Source organism: Sphaeroforma arctica, assembly GCF_001186125.1.
Source record: "Sphaeroforma arctica JP610 unplaced genomic scaffold supercont1.372, whole genome shotgun sequence".
NCBI lineage: Eukaryota > Ichthyosporea > Ichthyophonida > Sphaeroforma > Sphaeroforma arctica.
In genome coordinates, this window is record NW_014040186.1 from 12,988 (window position 1) to 34,697 (window position 21,710).

Consider the following 21,710-nt stretch of genomic DNA (forward strand, 5'->3'; position numbering starts at 1 on the left):
ATCAAAATCCGTAACAAAATACATACATCTACTGAATGTTACCTGCCGTTCGTGTCGTCGGGTCGCCGTCGACCGGCGGTACAAAAAAAATCTTATCGAGCCCATATAGGATGAAATAATTTTTGATGATTGATGAATGTTTTATGTGGGGCAAGTGTATACTAGGACACACCTGTTAGCGATATGGTGAATTATTCAGGAGGTGTATTTATGCAGATGACGGTCTTCCTACGGCTGGTCGACTGTAGTGTAGTGAAGGCGTTGTACACCGGTAAATCCAGTGGTGTGGGTAACGTGAAAGGGTCTCGAAGCTTGGGTATGGCCGCTGCAATTCCATTAGTGAGTTACTTTTCTATCGGAATGATGTTTAAATCAACTGTCAATCTAATACCAGAAGTCTCACTTGCGAATCAGTCTCGAGGTGTAATTAGAGATATTATATTTACAAATGGTTACAACCAAAACGAAATACTTGTAGTCGTTGTCGAGATGTACGAATACAGAGGGGAGCCATTTATCGAATCAAGTAACGACGAAAAATAATAATATTAACTGCGAAGAGAAGAGAAAGAACGTAATCGTGAGCACTACAGAATTAAGATGCGACTGTAGGAAGTGCAGTCGTACCGGACTACCCTTGCGCGTAGCTAAGGCGGATTCAGTACATAGTCTTCAAGGTATGACAGTGGGTGAGAGAAAAGCTATTACAGGTATGGCACTTAAGTGGTCAGATAAGGCTGAATCATTATGACCTAATATTTTATATGTTGTGGGTAGTAGGGTTCAATGCAAAGAAGATATACTTCTAGCACATCCAGTGGCGGAATTAGACTTAAGGAAGATCGCTACAACTCTAACTTGGCGAACACAAGAAGCAGCGCTTAAGTAAATGATTGTGAAAGCTTTTCTTTATCTCGTCTTGGACAGCACAATATATTTGTGGCAGATGAGCAAATGGTAGTTATCTGACAGCCAGTGGTCTTTTTTTGCCAGGATTGATACTTTCAGCTAACAATATACATAGTGTATATGGGTTTTAGCCTAGGAACGCCATGCTGGAAATGGCGGGGCGGTTAGCAGGACTTTAGTCTATGTCTCCATGGATGGTTGAAAGTTTGCTGCAGGGTATCCAGACGTACGTCATGTGGGCTGTTAAGGGTTACAACATGTACTGTGAGATTCGGTCTCTCATGGCGATATTAACGCCTTAGAATAAATAAACGCGTAGGTAAATTTTTAAGTATCGTGAAAATATCAAAGTAAATAAACGAAATAAGACATTTAGTAAAGTTAGGTATGCCTCGTGAAAACAGCAATACTCTGAGGGATTGTGAGGCTGAGACATTGCCTATATATTATCCTCTCAGTACTGTTTCCGCCGAAGGGATTTTATTTAATGTTTCGTTGTCGCTCTATTAGTAACTATGGTATGTTTCACTGGGGCGAATCCGAGAGACTCATAAAATCTTATCTTTAGAAAAAATAAATTAAATAAATAAAAATACTCTTGATGTCCTTAGTTATTGTCTTGACCAATAACTTGCCACTATCAAGAATTACCGATTTAGCCTTCATCAGACTGGCACATCTGGTTGGCTGATCGGAGGATCAACTAGGTAATGTTAATAGTCCCTAGCAACCCATATTCGGTTGAGCCATCTCGCTACCGAAGCATTCAGATATTTATAAAGTTGGAAAGTAAATAAAGTTCTATTAATAGAACTAGACCAACTCTTTATGTTTGGTATTTCACTGAGGCCTTTTAATGGCCTCGTCCAAATATCTGATATGTAGAATGGAAAAGGTATTAATGAATAAAACAATTAAACCCCATTTTAGGAAACTTAAGTTCCTCGTGCTATTAAGAGTACATTTAGGAAAATTAAGTTCCTCGTACTATTAAGAGTACATTTAGGAAACTTAGGTTCCTCGTACTATTAAGTACGTTTATAATTTACGTACTGCTTAAGAGTACGTTTATAACATAGAGTCTAATGTGGAGGCCCAGCTCATTACAGTACCACGTTTTGGGACTGCGACGGGAGGTTGTTGTTGCGGAAAGCACGGCTGATCTATTTGGGTTCGCACCAGCTGCTGGATGTTGAATGTCAGGAAGAACAGCAGTTAGGTGAAAATATTAAGAAGTACGTGGATGTCACGGCTAAGTAATTGGCGAAGTCACGTGTTGTCGCTGCTGGAGCGATATTGGCAAACTTCATGCATCGCAGGCTGTGTGTGATCATCTTACAAGGTGGCGGCATTATAAATTATGGAAAGCATAAACGCAGAAGCCGATACTGTGCCCGCGACTTCAGAGATAATTTTTGAAAATGAGAAAATACCTTGAACCCTGTGACCCGAACGTCGGTGAAAACACGAAAGATTTTAAATAGATAAAATCGCCAAAAACCCCATCGCAACCCCGTCAAAATCCAGTATCTCAGGTTCAGTTTCAGGCATTGTTGGATTACGTGAAAGAGCTACAAGGAATATTAGAGTCACTGGACAAGAAGTACACTTAGATAATACAACTGTTCCAGTCCCAGTTAATTCGGAACTACAGAAATATATTTATCTGAACAAGATGAAACTATCCCTTGCCAAAGAATTATTGGCAGTCCAAAACTCAATAAAAATGCAAAATCAGGACCGGCAAGTGATCCAGGACCGAAATAGATGAGACCTTTAAAAAACGAGCTACGCCGTGAAGAGTGGGATACTCTTCTCGACAATACTGAATTACTTCTTAAAAAAATACCAGCGAAAAACAGTCTAACATGGCTAATCGAGCGAATAGAACATTGAAAAAAGGAAATCGACAGACAAATAAAGCAGTAGGCACACGACCTGAGAAGAGAGTAAAGATTGATACTAACAAATTGAAACGGGAGTGAGAAAAAACTGTCGGTAAATTTTAGTTGTTTGGACACTAGTATGGACTGCAGCAAAGACGAGATATCAGGGAATGAATAGCACAAATGGGCTCGGTCCATGCACAGTTTACTAGAGGTTGCTCACGACCATCCCAGCACAAGTCCAGGCCGCCACGTCAGTACATAATGAGTGTTACCAGGAATATCAACAAGTTATCCAGACACATCATATGTAATCTAGGCCGTCGTGACCATGAATGTCAGTTTATTTTATTTTTTATAATCTAAGTAGAAGTGATCTATCATGTGGAAAGTGGCTTGAGTAAAAGCAAGCAAAAGCAGTTTACGTGGACAGACCTTCCACTCACCCTTTGGTTTGGGTTGGTTTGCTTCGTATTCATAATTCTCTGGCTAAGAAAAATAAGTATTGAAGCAGACTATAGTCCTTCATTTCAATCACAATTTAAGTAGTTGTTCAATAAATACCTAGTTTAAATAGGAAATGGCTTTCATGCTGAGCTCGCGACATGGCTAAAGGCTGCAAACCACCACCTGGCCATCTAACTAAATATAGGATGCAGCTAAGTGTACCCTCCACATTTGGCCGTGAACATCGCGAGACTGCAAGAACTTTTAAGTAGAATATGAATATTTCTGAAGATATGTATCATGAATGGAGAAAAAAAATAGCTGTCCGTTCACTAATTTGGTATCATTGGTATTGTCCGTTTTGATACCAAAGATGTGAAACTTTCGTTGCGGCTTTAGACTCTCAGATTCTTAATACTCCACCAAAGCTGGTGATTGCGCCTCCGCCGTCGTGTGGCCCACCCGTGACAAAGCTGTGTGCCCTGAATTTAATACTGTCGAATTGTATTACCGACAAGGTAAAGTTACTGGACGAATTTGGCGACGGTCTCATGAACCGGATCGATACTAAGCTAAATGCCGTGATTTTAACCCTACCGCCGATGCCACGGTTACTGACAGCCATGGAGCTCATCAATGCCAGTCGATGGCGTTTCAATAGCTGTGGATGTTTCTCGATATAAAGATAATAGGCTGATACTTAATCGGCATGATGACAATCTAGTGGTTGAGATTGATAAGTATCCAAGCTACCTTGAAGACAATGATAACAACCTTTCACAGGTCATGCGTGGGTACTGTGTACACAACGACTATAATATAGAGAAAGAAGAAAAAAATACATCGAACGTAGTATTATGGTAATCAGCGATGGTGACAAATAGTCACTAGAGGTAATAAACAAAACAAATAAAAAGTTTCTAATCATGCAATCGCATAGTTATATTTTTTAATCTACACCAACGCGATGCTAAGATCTGTTCTGGTAACTTTATCCAAAAGGAATGTTTCTTTTTTTTTTTGCGTACACGTAAGGTCACCCCCATTGCATATTCCAGTACTACTCGACTATTGTAAATGGACGTGCCATGCATGAGCGACGTGTTGACTTGGTACACAATCTCCTAAGCCAAATGATTCATTTTACTTAATTGCATTTAAAATCAAGTCTGTCTGATTGATTGTGCTGCAAGTAAGGTTACACCAATCAAAGGTGGCGGAGCTGTCGATGTTGATACGCCAGTGAGAGTGACTCCGCGTCGTTCAGCTAAATAAAAGTATTTATATTGCACAAACTATGGTGGGTGTATTGGAGACGAGAAAGGCAAAACCCTGAAACGTTAGGCCGACGGCAAGGATGATGGCGGGTTAAGATGAGGTCCTGATCTGAGACGACGGAGACCATAGCAAGAAGGAGAATGATAAGGGTGAGAAGGATAAAAAATTAAATCCAAACTCCCTAAAATACCCTTTGAAGAATTGGTGCATGCGTACGAGCATCGGTGCTACCCGATGGCAATTTGCACCGTGTACATAATGTTATAGGGGATGACAATTGTCTTCCCAGAGCAGTCTGTGAGCATCTCGGAAGTATCAAAGATAGGTATCAAATGTAGCGAAAGTTTTGAGTTTTCACAAGGTACTGAGATTTATATTACTAAAACGTAAGTAGTTGTTAACTTGATACTATTTATCAAAATGGTTGGAAACGCAATCAATGGAAAGGATCACGTGGTTGATTCAAACATTCAATCACGCGATGCTTCCATCAAACAATTGACTTTTGATGATAGCGTCCGAAACACACTCAAAATGGATGTGACCGTGGTTGTGGTGCAGTTGGCGGAATAGGAATAGAACTTGGTTAAGGTGAAGAAGGGATCAGCAACGTGAGCTCTAATATACCAAACGTAGTCGAGTAGGTATGCAACGAGGTTGCGATGAAGTCGGGGTCACCAACGTGAGGAATGTAGGCGGAACAAGAATGAAACCTGGTAGTGGTGAAAATGGATCAGCAACGTGATCGTTAATCTACCAAAGGTAAACGAAATAGCTATGAAACTTGGTTGTCGTGGAGTCGGGGTCATCAACGTGAGCCCTAAAGCTTCCAACATAGTCGGAATAGAGGTGGAAGGTGATTGTGGGGATGTCGGGATCACCAATGTGAGTTCTGAAGCTCCCAACATAGTCGGAATGAAGGTGGATAGTGATTGTGGTGATGTCGGGATCACCAATGTGAGCCCTAAAGCTCTCAACATAGTCGAAATGGAGGTGGAAGACGATTGTGGTGATGTCGGGATCACCAACGTGACTCCTAATGCACCTCAGATTATCATCTGTTGTCAGCCCAATAATCACTTCATGTGTCTGGAGAAGCTTGAGAGTTCTTCGCCGCCGAGAACCCCAGTTTGGACGTATATTGAGCATGCAATATATTAGTAATTTCAGTATATATTTGTACATTTTAATACACCTACAATTTTACTTCTATTAAACCAGCTCTGTCGCTTTCTCCATGTATCTTTTAATATACACACCTTTATTATTTACCTCTAGCATAACAAGCTCCGTTGCTCACCTCCATATATTTGTGACATACACACATCTAATTTTTACCTCTTGTATAATCAGCTCTTTCGTTCACCTCCGTATATATTTTATAATATTTATTATTTATTTATATCTATTGATCTACACCAATGCGTTGCTAATATCTGTTCTTGTAACCTTAACCATGAAGAATGCTACTTTTTTTTATACGTACACGTAGTGTCACGCGCTCTGCATTATCCAATACTACTAGGCTATTATACATGGACTTGCCATACATGAGCGACAATTTTGACTTGCTACACAATCTCCCAAGCCAAAATGATTCATTTTACTAAAGTACATTAACCGCTGTTAAAATCGAGTGTTAGTTTAATTTAATAATAGCTTGTGCTTAAATTAACTATTGAAAGAATAACACTTCAATTAAAGTGCATTATAATTCAAAAGAGTACAAAATAGCAAAAGCGGAAACCCCAACAAAAAACATGAAAACATAAATGTCGACAAACCAGATTTTTCTCACTGAATCTAATGTTCAATTGAGAGTTGCGATTGTCACATATTCAACTGGACGCGGTCGATGGCGCAATAAAATTGCGAAATTCGTTCGGTTTCTTGATGGAAAATCTGGTCTGAGTAGTTGAAATAGAATAGCATCGAAGTGTTAAAGTGTTCTCCATAAGGGTTCTCATACTGACCATATGAATTTTTACCCTGGCAAACACAAGCGGCTGAACACTAGCACAAACACCTCAGGTATAAAACCAAAGTTGAGGTCAGAATTAAATACATACATTTCGCACTTTATTTAGAGTCTCCTGCATTTTAGAAAAGCTGGGTATATGTGTATGTACTCCCAGAAAGAAGCAAGTCGGGCACTTTGCCTTCAGTATGGAGAGAGGCCAGGCAGACAGAGATATAGCTTGAGAACGCAATCCTATCGAGCGAAATATGGAGGAGCTTCGTAACTATCTAGGGTTCAGTGGATTAAACAACCCGGTATCTGAAATTGATATCACAGACCACGAGGCTCAAGTAGCTCGTGGTCTAGTCAATCTCGATTGTCCTATTACCGATTGGTGGATGGCGAAAGAGAGAACTGTCTAGTCTGACGGAGAACCAGATGTGCCACTAGATGTGATCTAATATAAAATCATAAGCACATGCACATATTAAAATTGTACTTTATTCATTAGTCTCTTCATCCAACCAATCCAAAACTTGATCCATTTTCAGGCCTCTAGATGCTTTCTCGGGATTGTAGCAGCTCAATTTTTCTTTTCGATAGGCCATGTACTTTGCACGTTCATCCTTATCCATTTCAACTGAAAGCGCATTCATATGTGACTTACGCAGTGGATTAAAGGTAGATCTGTTAACTGTACATCTGAAATCTTTACTCTGGTCTACAAACTCTCGAGCAAGCATAATAGTGGCCGCGAGACGTGCATAGCAGCTCAATTTTTCTTTTCGATAGGCCATGTACTTTGCACGTTCATCCTTATCCATTTCAACTGAAAGCGCATTCATATGTGACTTACGCAGTGGATTAAAGGTAGATCTGTTAACTGTACATCTGAAATCTTTACTCTGGTCTACAAACTCTCGAGCAAGCATAATAGTGGCCGCGAGACGTGCAAGTTTTGTAGATAGTTTTACTGTATTGTTCTCTCGTTCTTTTGGTACGCAAAATAGTTCGTTTAGTTTCAAACTAGTTCCAATTGGTTTGGTGTTTGTGATAAAGAGCTGTTTCAGTCACGTTCTCCATATGGAGCAGTCATCTGCATATCGCACACCACACCACCTTATCGTAATATCCCTTGCTTCCTGATAGGCTGTGACTGTCGAGCGAGATCAGATTAGCATTAAATTTCCGAGATTTAGGACTCTTTGACCATGAACAGGTACTATCAGTTGATCCGGGATCTCCAAGTTCACGCACGCGTTCAAGTACTGCTCGCGTGTGCACACAATTGTAATGATTGTGACAGGGAGATACATTAAGTATTTTGTAGTCACCTTCACCTTTATCCGTTACTACTATTTAGTGGGTGCTATTGGTAGAAGACATGCACAGTCCTCTACCGAGTCGACAAACCATGCACCAGTGTCTCCATCTTTATCGATAACACATACACAAACCACATTCATTTTATCGTGTCTATATGAACGTGTCACTCCACCCCTTACATACATCAGTGCTGGATGTTTTCTTTTAGGATCGTCGGCTAGTTTTAAAAACGCCACACGCAAATTGACAATCGCCCGTTGTTCTTGTTCTCTCTTTTGACGCAACGTATAAGCTGCTTTGCCATAGTAAACCTTAATAACTTTAGAACCAACTAGTACACGGTCTACGGCTTAGTTGTCATAAGTGGTGAAATGTAATTGAGCGCATGCATCTCATAGATCCTTTTCAATGGATAGTCGTGCGGCAAACAACGCCGTCGGAACCTCAGGAATTGGCTGTTTGGTAAGAACGGCGGATGCACAATCCAAATTCTGTGCTAAATACTCAACTATTACCGGTTTTGTAGAAAAACGTGCTGGTATTACTATTCCACGCTGAACTGCATATGCACGTAATGCCGGAAGCAACATCTTATTAAAGCTCAGTATATCGGAATCTACACTAGTAGCACTCCACGAGATTGGCGGTCAACCTAACCGCTTGTTCCACTTATTAGACCACGGTTTATGACGGATATCATACACACCATTTCTAAGATTGTTTTGTTGTTGCATATCTAATGTGTAGTATTGCGCAAAGCGCTCATCATTAAGCATTGTCTCGGACATATCTATTAATACTTGACGAGAATCCTTAAGTAGATAGAACAGCATGCAAATGTAATTTTGGAAATGAAAGTCTTCTCCAAATACATTAGTTGCTTTGAAATTCTCGTCCACATGATTAGTCGCCACCGTAAATACTGGTTGGCAAAAATACATAAAATTGGTTATAGCTATCTCATTTGTTGTCTGAACGCACACGTCTTCAGACCAACCCTTGAACTCATAAGCACTATTCAAACATAAGTTCGTGTACTTCGGTCATCGTAGTGCCATTCCAACCACACACAGAAAGAATTCACTGTGAAACCCGCTTTGATACGATAGTCTGATTGTAGCAGACTGGCGGCCATTGACACCGTACAGTCAACCCCGAAGTTAAGCACGGCTTGAAGAAATGAAACTTGCTTATCGCTGAGGTCTACTATCTTTTCAATATTAGTGTGCTTACAGTTCTTTCTATAGAAGATATCTGCGATGCCAGACTTCCAACGTTGATCCATAATCAGGGTTGTACATCCAATAACTAATAAAGCGCCAGGAGCTGCTGCTCGGCTTCCATTGGCGATACGATGAAGTCTATATCCACATCTTGACAGAGTGACATCAGCATCTCAGCCATGTCCAGATTGAAGAATGAAACAGCTTCCTTACAAGCTTTAAGTTTGTCAAAGCCAGTTGCTTTCCGCTTAGCCTGTGGAACGTCTAATAAAGGCATTCAACGCTATGTAAATACTTGTGTGTATCAGAAAATTGTACTATATCATGTCCCTACAATATAAATGTATCGAGCATACCTTGATGTGTACATCGATGACCTCCATTGCAGATTTTCGTTTTGCGGCTCGTTCCTCGTTGACCTTCTTCTCTCTATCTCGATAGCCGTCAAATACCATAAACACTCTAAATGTACCTAAACCGTACGATTGTGGCCTCTGAATCGAAGCGTAAACGTCAAGGAGAAAGGGTTGGAAATTGTTCTCCATCACGATCTCTATCGCATGCGTACTTGCAAAATTGTGCGCTAAATAACTAGCATATATCCCTAAAACGCCTACAAGTTGAGATAGCGACGTCTTCTCAAACACAGGGCGGACTAGGTTGAACAGCCCAGTGATACCCATAGTGTACAAGCTATACAACTTTATGTGGTGTTCGATAGTGTGTACAATAGAGGAGATGTTATAGATAAGAATACATGTGCACTTTACTTTTTAGTTACAGTCAGAATCTGGTACAGTGGTGACGTAACAAAAATAAATAAAGTGCGGTCCTACCAAATTCAAGAACAAAATTTTGTGCCCCAAAGCCTATATTTTCACGTCCGTAAGCTAATAATGATTTAACTTTTTAATTTAATTAAATTTTTATGGGGGGGGGGACCCGAAAAAAACCCCTAAAAACCCAAGTTAGGGTAAATAGAAAACGTACCGTCGGACCCCAGTAAACGTATGTTACTATTAACTACCCCGCAAGGGTAGTAGATAGTGGGGTACCTCTTATATGCAATGCGTGGTATGTATGCCAATTTAAAATATTTAATATTCTGGATTAGTATCATATAGCATTTGAGACAATTGTAAATGGTTTCTGATAACGTAATAATTTGGACTAGTATCAAATAGCATTTGAGACAATTATAAATGATTTCTAATAACGTTTCTATAGTTCCCCATAATGCCAAAAATGATGTTTACTTCACTAAGCAACATCAAATAGGAGGTCCAATCCAACAATCTATTGAGAATAGAAGGCGTGAAGAAGAGGAAATATACAAGGATATCAAATTCCCAATCCCAACATATAAGCAAAAGCTTGAATTTGATGAAGATGGTTTCTCTCGGGTAGCTCGTAAAATATGTGATACGTTAGGGTTCGTAGTAAGGCGTGATACTACGGAAGAGAAGGCTGAGTACTCCATACCCCTTTATATGCCACTTGATCGTTTTAGCATGATCTTTTACGTGTCTATTTTCTGTCGCCGAGTATGACAAGATTGGAATCAGAATCCGCTCGCGATACCAAGCTCCAACTTTCGGACTCGTTTGATGCCGTTGAACGGGTCTTTTATGCATTAATATCCGCCGACGAAAAGCAACAGAGGGATGCGTATGACAGATGAAAAAATCGGGATGTTTAATTGCAATGCCTGGTATGTATGCCTATTTAAAATAATTTGGATTAGTACCATATAGCATTTGAGACAATTATAAATGGTTTTTATTTGTAGTTTGAATAATGTACTGTGTGGTATGTCAGATATTTTGAAGTTTTCCCAATAACGATTCCCTATACCATATCAGCACACGGAAAAGCTCCCAAGAAAACGTTGTGCAAGATGAGCAATAAGTGTTAAAAGTGTTCTGCAGGAGGTTACTATAACTTACCATTTGAGGTTTTACCCTGACCAGCCCAAGCGGTTGAACGCTAGCACAAATATCTTAGGTGATAAGCTAGAGGTGAGGTGAGAAACAAAGACTTACATTTGCACTCTATTCAAAGTCTACCACCCTACACTCATAACATTTTGGTCACTTGAAAAGATTCAAGAGTAGACGTTGGTCTGTGATTATTCCCATTTGTATTGATTCAGTACTTATGTATTGGTATTGTATTATTGAACTATTTAGTATTTATGCGAGGCCTACCACCAAAGAAATAAACCCTCCATATTCTATTTTCACCACAACCTTTTGGCAAAAAAATAAAAATATGAACCATCTTTTTCAGTCACCCCAAAATCAATAGTGTAGAACTAGAGACGGAATTCTGAAATTTTCCAGACCGAATCTGATTGAGCCTCAGAATAATTCAGCCATAACTGTTAGAGTGGAATGTAGTAGACTTTAAATAAAGTGCAAATGTAGGTGTTTATTTCTGTCCTCACCTTTGGTTTTACACTCAAAGTGTTTGTGCTAGAGTTCAGCCGCTTGGGCTGGCCAGGGTAAAATCTCATATGGTCAGTATGAGAAACCTTATGCAGAACACTTTAACACTTTGATGCTATTTTATTTCGACTTCTCTGCAACAATATCTCACGCTGCTCACATGACGCCTATCCGCATTGGTTGTGACTCGCATATAACAGCAGCTATTTTTAGAATGTTGCGGTTGGCAAACTTAATCCACTCTCGGGAGTTCGTTGAAAAACCTAATCTACTCTCGGGAGTCGGTTAAGTACTAACTCAATTCTCAGGAGTAATTTAAGCAAGTTGATTAGCTCTCGTTCTGTAAAATCTGGACTGAGACCTGTAGTCTTTCAATAACGACCAAGCCGATATTGGAAACACATCAACACCGTGCCAGCTACAGAACGTTTTATTTAGTTTCTAAACCACTGGAGTATCTAGTTACGATCAGATGATGTACACCGCAATGGACAGCATAGAGTGTGTAGAGATGGGCTGGAGATAGCTCAGATACTCTATACGATTGTTTATCGTGTCACAGCGTGCACGTAATTTGTGAGACAAAAGCAGCCCCCGGAGCCCTACACAGATCGCAGGAGTGATACATCTAATTTAGGTGTTGCCAGTGGATTTAGCCAAGAGGCCGTGACTAGGCACGTGCGCATGTGAAGACAGATATCTGAGCTCAGAGTACAAAGAGCCCGATAGGCCAGTACTGGGTTCCGGATTGTAACACAAACATTAATAGTGTCTCTTCTGCTACTGCCGGCCTCCGCAAAAGTTTGGGCCTGGCAATCATTCTCCTGGGAGATATATATTCTATACAATTAATTTATTTAGGGGGGTTTGGCGAAGAACGTGGCTGTAAGGGATCGGTTTATAATTCAGCTATGCGCGGAGACGATGACGTCAAAGGCGCACATGTGTTCTGTTACTAAGTATAGTATTGCCGCGGCCAATAGCATTGTCTACGCTCCGATCCGTAGCTATGAGAACAGTCAATCAATACCTGAGATTTATAGGCTGCAGTCCCTAGTCACGGATACAGGATGCGTTTGAGTCTACGATTTACTACGAACTGGATCATACATACTGTGATCCGGAAGATAAGGTGTATACATTTTTATTAGACTCAGTCATATCCGTGCTCCAGAAATCGCTCAGGCAGAGCCATGTGGTGTACAGGCATCGACTATCGCCAAACCAGATTAGTGGTAGCCATTGTATCACCTACCCTGCCGTTCAAAAGATCGTAGCCAGGATGAATGGAACGCCCAAGTCGTTTCTAAAAAACGCCCTGGGACTACCGTACTAGGCAACAATACTTACCTAATAAGGCCGGCGTGGGAGTACCCAATAGGAAGTTTAATTGCTCGATCACAGATGAATCCACAGATGTGCTGTTGCCAGGGATATGGTTCAACGGAAGTCTGCTCTATTCAAAGTAGCGAATCAGAATGTCGTGTCTCCATGACTACAGGAGTAGTGCGAATATTTTACTGGTTCACCAGTACAAGTGAAATCCTACAGTCGGTCACTGTAGTTACAAGTATGACATACCCCAATACGAACCAGCATTAGAGAGTTATAAAAACCCGCCTAGTGGGGTCCAAATATAGAAGAAATTACATTCTACAATAACGCAGTAGAGGCACGGCCATAACAGAAAAGGTTGTGTATTGCACGAGGTATCTCACCATGTACATTGGTGGTACAATGATGCAGCTTAATCAGAAGGCTCTAGAAGTGAACACGTTGCAATGACTTGTAGTACTGATTATCCTGTGACCTCTGCTTTTGTATACAGTAAGGCCTGACACTTGAGCAGAAAACAAACACCTCGTAAGGTAGCAAAATATTTTCATTGAATCTATTGTCAAATCGAAAGTTGTCACTACACCGTCACGAATTCAATTGGACAGGGTTTTAGGGGTTTAAATAAAATAAAATTGCAAAATTCGGTCAACATGTCTCGTTCCCAATATCCCGTGCAGATTTGTCCTGTTCCTAGTATAGATTTTCTGCATGTTTTATGTCGTTCGTGTCGGCGAACTGCTGTCAACTGATGGATCCAAAGAAACCTTGCCGAATTCCTTAAGTTTGAATAAGTTCTAACCCATAGTAAACAATTCTGCCAGGCCTGGCATCAATTGTTTTTCATCACATCCTGGTCAGCACGATTCGTTTGGGACAAATGAGCAAATGATAGTTATGTTTTAGTCAGTGGTCTTTCTTTTTTCAGGTTGATACTTTCAGCCAATAATGAACTTTGTGTATATGTGCGGTCAGTGCAAACCAACGATGTAGTGTCACGCCCAGTGCATTCTCCAGTACTACTCGATTATTATACAAAGACGTGCCATCCATGAGCGACGTGTTGACTTTGTACACAATCTCCCCTGCCAAAATGATTGATTTTACTAAAGTATATTAACCGGTGTTAAAAACCAAGAGTTGGGTTGATTTATTGATAGCCTGTGCAACTAATAACGACCGCTAAAATGGGAATACTCCAAAAATAGTGAATGAACTCATTTCAAGTAGACAAAAATCCCCCCGGAACCCCCAACGAAAATATGAAAACACTGATGTCGACGTACCACATATTTCTCACTAAATTTATTATACAATTGAAAGTTGCCATTGTCATACACTTAACTGAACGCGGGATGACCCAATATAATTGCGAAATTCGTTGAACATGTCTCATTCCCAGTATATTCGAAAAGGTTGATACCTTTCAGCGTACACGTAGTGTCACGTTCAGTGCATTCTCTAGTACTACTCGATTATTGTGCATGGGCATGCCATACACGAACGACGTGTTGACTTGGTACACAATCTACCTCGCCAAAAAAGATTTATTCTATTGAAGTACATTAACCGGTGTTAGAATCAAGTGTTGGTTTGATTTATTAATAGCTTGTGCAACTAATAACGACCGCTGGCAGGGAAAACTTCAATTATAGTGGATGACAATTCAAGAAGTAGAAAAACAAAAGTGGAAACCCCAACGATAAAAGCATGAAAACGACGTACCACATATGGGAATAGTTAATATCTCCTAAAAAAATACTATGGATATCATTGTACATACATAAAGTTATGTATTGAGCGCCGTAGTGTGTATTCATCTCAAATGACAGACATCTTAGTCGTTCTAGTAACAACAAGATGACGGAAGAATAATCCATATATGATGAATGGCAATTCAAGGTGAAAATATTTTAACAAAAGCGAATCCAGAACGGATACATGCAAATATAATTTCATTGCTTTTGTATACATAACAGGCCTGACACTAGAGCCTTAAAAGAAACATTTCATATGGTAAAAAGGGGTTTCACTGAATCTATTGTCCAATCGAAAGATCGTCAAACATTCAACTGGGCGCGGCCACTGGCGCAATAAAATCGCAAAATTCGGTCAACATGTCTCGTTCCCAATATCCCGTGCAGGGTTGTCCTGTTCCTGGTATAGAGTTTTTGCATGTTGTATGTCGTTCGTGTCGTCGGGCTACTGTCAACTGACTACGTTTAATTAGTTCTAACTGTCGAGCAACATATGCCGGGTTGACTGATAAAGTTCCAGTATCAGTATCAAACAGATCCAAAGGATGACCTGAACTCTTGTCCATCTTGACCGAGTCAGTTTTGATTTCTTGATTCAAATTGTGGGTGTTCAATCTTTTGAAATGAAAGGGTGAAGTCTCGGCATTTGAGCTCCATTCTTATGAATACATTAGTCTAGATCATGCGACCTATTCCTTAACGACGGAGATGATCGAACTGCGGATTTGCACCGCTGATGTATTTGTAAAATAGGAAAAGGACAAAGCACCTCAAATAAATATCAAGGCGACCAATGGGGTTCACATATTTTTTACGTGAAAATACAATTTTAGCTGTACATTTACACATTGGTGCAAATATGGCAAAGCTGTGCCAATTTGTACAAATATGGCAAAGTTGTGCCAATAGGTTTTTAGCGTAGTGCTTTATTGTATATTGCCTTGTAGTCTTAAGTGTAACGAGGCCATGTATTTTACGAATACTCGGGAGTAATACAATAGCGAGGAATTTCTATAATGACATTCTAAGCGCAGAGTATAGTCGCATATTTAATGTAGATGTACCTGTAATCTAGAACATGGATTTTCAAGCCATGGCGTCCCCCTTGCGAAAGAAGCGAGTGATGCCAGTGTGGAGCGAGTCTGTCTATTAATAGTTATGTAGCATCTAGGGACCAGATTATCAAAAGCCAATCCAAATGCCAAAACCCAGAATCATCAAATAATGAGTTTTAGAATTAGGCCTGGAATATTTCTGAATTAGAGTCATCAGAAATATTAGCGGTAGAACCGGTAGGCTATACCGGGACTCCCGCGTGTGAGAGAAACACTTAAAGTACATCTGAGTCTAGTAAAAACACAAATAAAGACTCAGTTTCGTTTTCTCAGACTAAGGACTTTTCCTAGCTGAGATAACCGTGCGTGAGAAGAGGTCTATTGTATCCTATTGTCTCGTACCTTTCAGCTACTCTCCATACTCTACATTTTTTACAATATCCTTAACTAGATAAGTCTAACAGTTTACGCTCTACGACCTGAAAAGAAGTAGAAGTGAAGTAACACACTAAGTGTCTTTAAAAAACCTTTATTGAAAACATCCCACAAGGATTTCGAATAACTAAAGAGAAAGCACTAGAAGAGAGAGGCTTCAAAAAGAAACACGGACCGGAACAGGAAACAGACCGAAGACTCTCTACAACCAGAGGCTAGCAATAACAAGGGCCAGAAGAAACTTACAAGAAGTCAACTGAAGAAGTTTGAGAAACGAAGAGAAGGCTCAAATTAGGTAATAATATTGTGTCTACAACTGTAACGAGGGCAAACGTGGTGTTTCACGTTATACAAGCGAAAGTATCGTGTGCAGAGTTGTTACAAAAAGCTATGCAAGAGTGAAAAACGTGTGCCAGTGAACAAGTGAGCAGTAAAGAGGCTAAAACTGTGAATAAAAGGTGAAGCTGTCACAGTGATCTTTTCATCAACTAGAAGATTTTTCTAGATTTTCGAACAAGAAAAAACATTGATGAAATGCGCACAAAAAGGACATTATCATATCACTTAGTCGCCGCATACAGTACTCGTACACAAAACACAGTAAACGAAAGCGGGTAACACAAGACAGATAGATCATTGAACGCGCAAATACAATCACTTAAATCAGCTAGCACATTACACGCTCGAAATATTACAAGTTACACAAGGACGATACACATCTCAAAACAAAGAAGCAAACACGTATGGTCAGGTGCGAGTTAGTTTCACACCAAAAAGACAATCGAAAGGCAAAATATCTTGAATTTCGAGGTACACGAGATTGCCATATGTACAATAACGATAGATTAAACAACACAAAGCATGAGAAGACAGTAACAGTACACAACACATACAATTACTTTCAATGCAAACAATAAACTCAAGAAGGAGTACAATTGAAATTGAGATGCACACAAATTAGAAGACACACATAGAATGGCTGGCTGACAAATTAGCCTACAACACACACACAGAGAATTCAGGGTATACAGCATTCATAGTATACACAACACCTGATACACCACACTCAAAGGTACTAACGTCCTCAATGCAAGCGATAAACTTAGTAGTGAGCGCAATTAGCAAGGTGATGTACACAAATCGATGTTACAGATAGAAGAGTGGGCTAAACAATTAAGTCTAACACGCACATAGACTTCAGATTGCACACAGCAATTGAAGCAAAGTGCAACTACTTGAGGGTTTAGGGTTAAGCGAGAACATAGCACTAAATGAATTTTAAAGAATCTCAGAAAAACACAATGATTAGCCTATACACCAAAAACATTCATAACGCATCGCGCGTTAGATCAATGAATGAGAGTATCAATAGTGCTAAGAGGGTTACACAAATAGATGACCACACGACATTGTCACAGTACTAAATACAACGACAAGCACATAGACTGAAACGCAAAGTTACAGTTCACAATTCAGGAACAATTGGTTCCTGGCTCAATAATTGCAAATCACATTGACATTTAAGATCAATCGCAAATCACATTGACATTCAAGATCAATAATGAACTTGATATGCAAAGACATGGTGATACATAAGAATTAACAAGTGAAAGGGTACAAAATACAGACACAATTCACGACAAATCAGCTCCAAGACAGGCAGCACACCAGTGATCACACAATCAAATCGAAATTTAAGCTCGATTAGAAGTGGTATGCACACGAATGACATGAACAAGGCATGACCAAGTCAAGCATTCGAAGCAAACACTATAATAATAAGAGACAAGTTTTAAAAAGTGCACACTAGGAAGTCAAGCATTCACACTGCAAAGAAATGACAAGATATACCTAAATCGCATGCACACAAGATACAGATCGAAATCAGGGGTATACATCGGGCAATATATGGCACTATACACACTGACTAACGATGAGAACCCACCCTTGAACAAAATAGGCACTGACTAACAATTGAAACACACTCGATAACAAAAAGGCATACGAGAAGTACAATCAATAAGACCGAACACCAAGGGTGAATCCAACAGACCTGCAATCCCACAGGTAAGGTCAATAAGGCTGGAATTTCATAAGGGCAAACACTAGGACCGAACAGCTATGTGTAACGTCACGAGGACCGAACATCTAGGGGTGACGTCACTAGGACTGAACGGGGGGGAGGGGGTGAAGCGCGCGCTTTCGCACAGAACCTATATAGAGTCTTTAGTTAACACCCACACACCAACACAGACTTCTGAAAATGCCAACAGCAACCAGAACAAACGTGTACAATGGGGTTGAGGGTAGTGAAGGCGCAGGTGACGTGGGAATCAGCCCAATGGGGGAGGTAAGCCCAGGCAGTAGTTCGGGTCAGCCTACACCGGCGGGAGTACCCATCGCAGCGTCAGCAATGCGTCTAGAAATAGACAAGAGTATCTGTCAAGGCAATCATGTTCTGGTCAGTCGGTTTGTGTCCAAATTGGAACAGACAGCACCGGTGCCCATTATCAACAGCCAGAGCGTCGCATGCCACTAGTGAATGCGGAGCTCAGACGACGATATGACCAAGCGATCAATGGTGGTGATGATGAGGAGGACAAACTCATACAAATTAGTTTGTACATTAGTGAGCTAGAGCTCATGCGTTCCCGTTTAGGAGATCAGATAAATGAACCGTCTCTTAAGAAATTGCTCAAGACTTCGGAATTTCTCAAGATGCCTAAGGATAGTTTCCTTATATCGGAAAACTGTGAAGATATCATAGAGTTCACTACACAAAGTAGTGATCTGTTCTTAGCTACGACAATGCCACTGTGTCAGTATCCAGCGCTAGTGAGAAGACTATTATTTTCCGCTGATGCAACGGAAAAAAACAAAGCAGTACTCAATAACATAAGAGACTCCAAGACACAAACGACTAGGCACTTCAATGATCCTGATCAGTTCAATAGAATCATTATTGATCGACTCAGGTCACACCCAGTAGACTATCTATTGGAGAAGTTTCTCAATGACATGCAGAATAAGAAGATGAACGTCGAAGTGCGCACAGAGCGTGTGCACAAGACAATGGCGATGTTAGAGGAGCGTTACCGCAACTCAGACAAGGAACCCATACACTTCCAAATCCTCAAAGTACAAAGGTACCTAGCACTTAAGTGCTATGTACTACAATCAGTAGTGGATCTCCTAATCAAAGGAGACAAGTAACCTGATGGAAGTGAAGGACACCTGTCTGACATAGAACATACCAAGTTTCATACTATGACTGAGACACACATAAGAACGGCGTCTGTGACACAAGGAGAGCGTATGTTGAGAGAACAGGCGCGAGCTGCAAATAAGTGCAACAACACACAGACGAACGCGCAAGTGAAGGATAACTCCACGGACGCCAACAAACGTCACAAGACAGACAATGGCTCACAAAACCAGAACAAGTATGGGGGGCAGACACAGAAAAAGAAAGGAGCTCGTGAAGAACGTGCATGCCCACATCGGTACAGCGAATGTCCCGATAAGAAAGCAGTTCAAGCCAAGAAGGCTGTGCAGCGAGCCAAGAAAGATGTACAGATAGCAAGACTGTCCATTACAACTGGCAAGGTGGAAGACATCACAGAGGGTGATGAGCACTGAAAACACTGGTGGGCGGAAGCGAACACGATTGACCTGGCTGACAGACTCAATGTATTAACAAATGAAGAAACGTCGTTAATAAATGCAAATGATATAAAATATCAACCTTTATCTTTACTTCCCGCACCACGAGACCAACGTTTACACACTGATATACAAATCAATGGCAATACATACAATGCACTAGTAGACTCAGGGGCACAACGCTCATGCATGGACAAAAGTGTAGTTTCAGAACTATATCTGTCTGTTAGAGCCCAACCTGGGTATATACAACTAGCACAAACAGATGCAAGAATACAACGCACTGGATCAACAGAAGTTTGTGACACTAAACTATGGAAAGAGGAAGACCTCTCAGTGCTTTGAAGTATTGGACTTACCAGACAAAAAGACACCAATACTTCTAGGTATGAACATTCTACCATACATAGGTATATACAAAGCAGGGTTAATCAACCTACTCATACCAACAGATGCAAAATGGGAATCACTCCTCCCATCACATGAAGAGGATCCAGAGCATGAGCAAGAAGGTTTCAGAGAGTCACTTACAGACCTCCTGGATACCAATGCGAAAATACCCCCTGATGTTCATTGCAACCTACCAGGCTCCACAGTCACGGTACCTGCAAATGAAATCAACGTCAGACAAATGAGGCACGCTAAAGTTAACTTTGTTCCGCACAAATACATTCCGCAAACGGACGAGAATGTGCAACGATGGCTTAAAGATGGCCATATATACAAACACGACAATCCCACAACGGTAAACCTGCCGTTGTTATCAACAGGTGAACATGACCAAACAGGTCCACTCAAGAAAGTCAGGACATGTCTAGACTTACATGAGATCAATTATCAATATGAACAGGACAAGTTTGTGTTACCAAAAATAAAGGAAGTGTTACACAACCTACAAGGAGCACAGTTCTTTTCAAAACTAGATCTTACTGGAGGATTTCATCACTGCCTAGTAGACAAAGCAAGCCAACACTTCTGCACATTCTCGTGGAGAGGAGCACAATATTCATTCAAGTCCGCGCCGTTTGGACTACACTCACTCACAGCACAATTCCAGAGAGTCATGGCGAATCTACTCATAGAACAAGTGTGCCTTTGCGGTCAAAGTGGTCAACATTCTTGGGGTGAAAGTCACCACACAGGGACTCAAAGCAGACACTGAGAAACAGAAAAGAATGATGGATTGGCCACTACCCAGAACAAAAAGAAACCTGCACAAAGCAGGGGGACTAGCAAATTTCATCGCGATCATGTCCCCAACTTTGCTCACACAACGAAACACTTTCGGAACCTTATGAAGGGGAAAATGAACCAGAACATATCCATGTTATGGACACCGGAACTTAAATGACTTTGTCAAGGACATCAGGTATGAGTTTCCATGGTGGATTCACCCATGCATTAACTTCCTGTGCCCACTTTTGTTGTAGTGCATTATGTTCTTTGGTGTAGTATTTATCTGTGTGCGCATTGTGTGCCAATGCAAACAGATCTACTGTGAACTTCCCAAACCTTCGTTCCGCTTCTTGATAGAATCTGGGATATAAAATCCAGTCTCTAGCCGAAACGGTTATGGGCGTGTTCGTTTCCAAGGTGGTGCAGTCTTGGCTATTTTGTGTTGCCTCATTCGCCTGTTGTAATACTTTTGACTCTTTAGTACTAAAAGTATCTTCATGGAGACGTGACAACATATCTACCATCTGGTTGTTCTTGCCTGGGACATGTATGATGGAGAAATGGTGGTGGAAAGTTTTTGCTATGCACTTGGCTAGCATTGGGTGTAACGTCTATTGACCCGCATATCCAAGCGACAGAGTCCAAGTGGACACCATAGGGCCACTATTGGATTCCAATAAAGGACACACATACGTGTTAGTATATCTTGACGTATATTCATCGTACGTCATTTTGCGTCCAATGATGGACAAATCAACGGCTACCATAGCACGCACACTGGTACCAATTATGTGTGAACATGGATTTCCACAA

General features: G+C 40.7%; 4 protein-coding genes across 4 annotated transcripts; 2 read left to right on the top strand and 2 right to left on the bottom strand.

Moving 5' to 3' along the window:
* Positions 1–5,073: 5,073 nt before the first annotated feature.
* Positions 5,074–5,818, top strand: SARC_05693 (hypothetical protein). The gene has a single exon (XM_014300437.1). The coding sequence runs from the start codon at positions 5,298–5,300 to the stop codon at positions 5,679–5,681; it is 384 nt and encodes a 127-aa protein (XP_014155912.1). The 5' UTR covers positions 5,074–5,297; the 3' UTR covers positions 5,682–5,818.
* A 606-nt stretch (positions 5,819–6,424) lies between these two features.
* On the bottom strand, positions 6,425–7,304 carry SARC_05694 (hypothetical protein; the record flags this gene model as incomplete). The annotated part of the gene is made up of 1 exon (XM_014300438.1): positions 6,425–7,304. The coding sequence occupies one exon, from the start codon at positions 7,302–7,304 to the stop codon at positions 6,981–6,983; it is 324 nt and encodes a 107-aa protein (XP_014155913.1). The 3' UTR covers positions 6,425–6,980.
* Positions 7,305–8,803: 1,499 nt separating this feature from the next.
* SARC_05695 (hypothetical protein) lies at positions 8,804–9,795 on the bottom strand. Its single transcript, XM_014300439.1, has 2 exons — positions 9,386–9,795; positions 8,804–9,293 (listed from the first exon to the last, which is right to left on the bottom strand). The coding sequence occupies exons 1-2, from the start codon at positions 9,710–9,712 to the stop codon at positions 9,195–9,197; spliced, it is 426 nt and encodes a 141-aa protein (XP_014155914.1). The 5' UTR covers positions 9,713–9,795; the 3' UTR covers positions 8,804–9,194.
* Positions 9,796–19,325: 9,530 nt separating this feature from the next.
* Positions 19,326–19,697, top strand: SARC_05696 (hypothetical protein; the record flags this gene model as incomplete). The annotated part of the gene is made up of 1 exon (XM_014300440.1): positions 19,326–19,697. One exon carries the CDS (start codon positions 19,326–19,328, stop codon positions 19,695–19,697), a length of 372 nt encoding a protein of 123 aa, XP_014155915.1.
* Between the last annotated feature and the right edge of the window lie 2,013 nt (positions 19,698–21,710).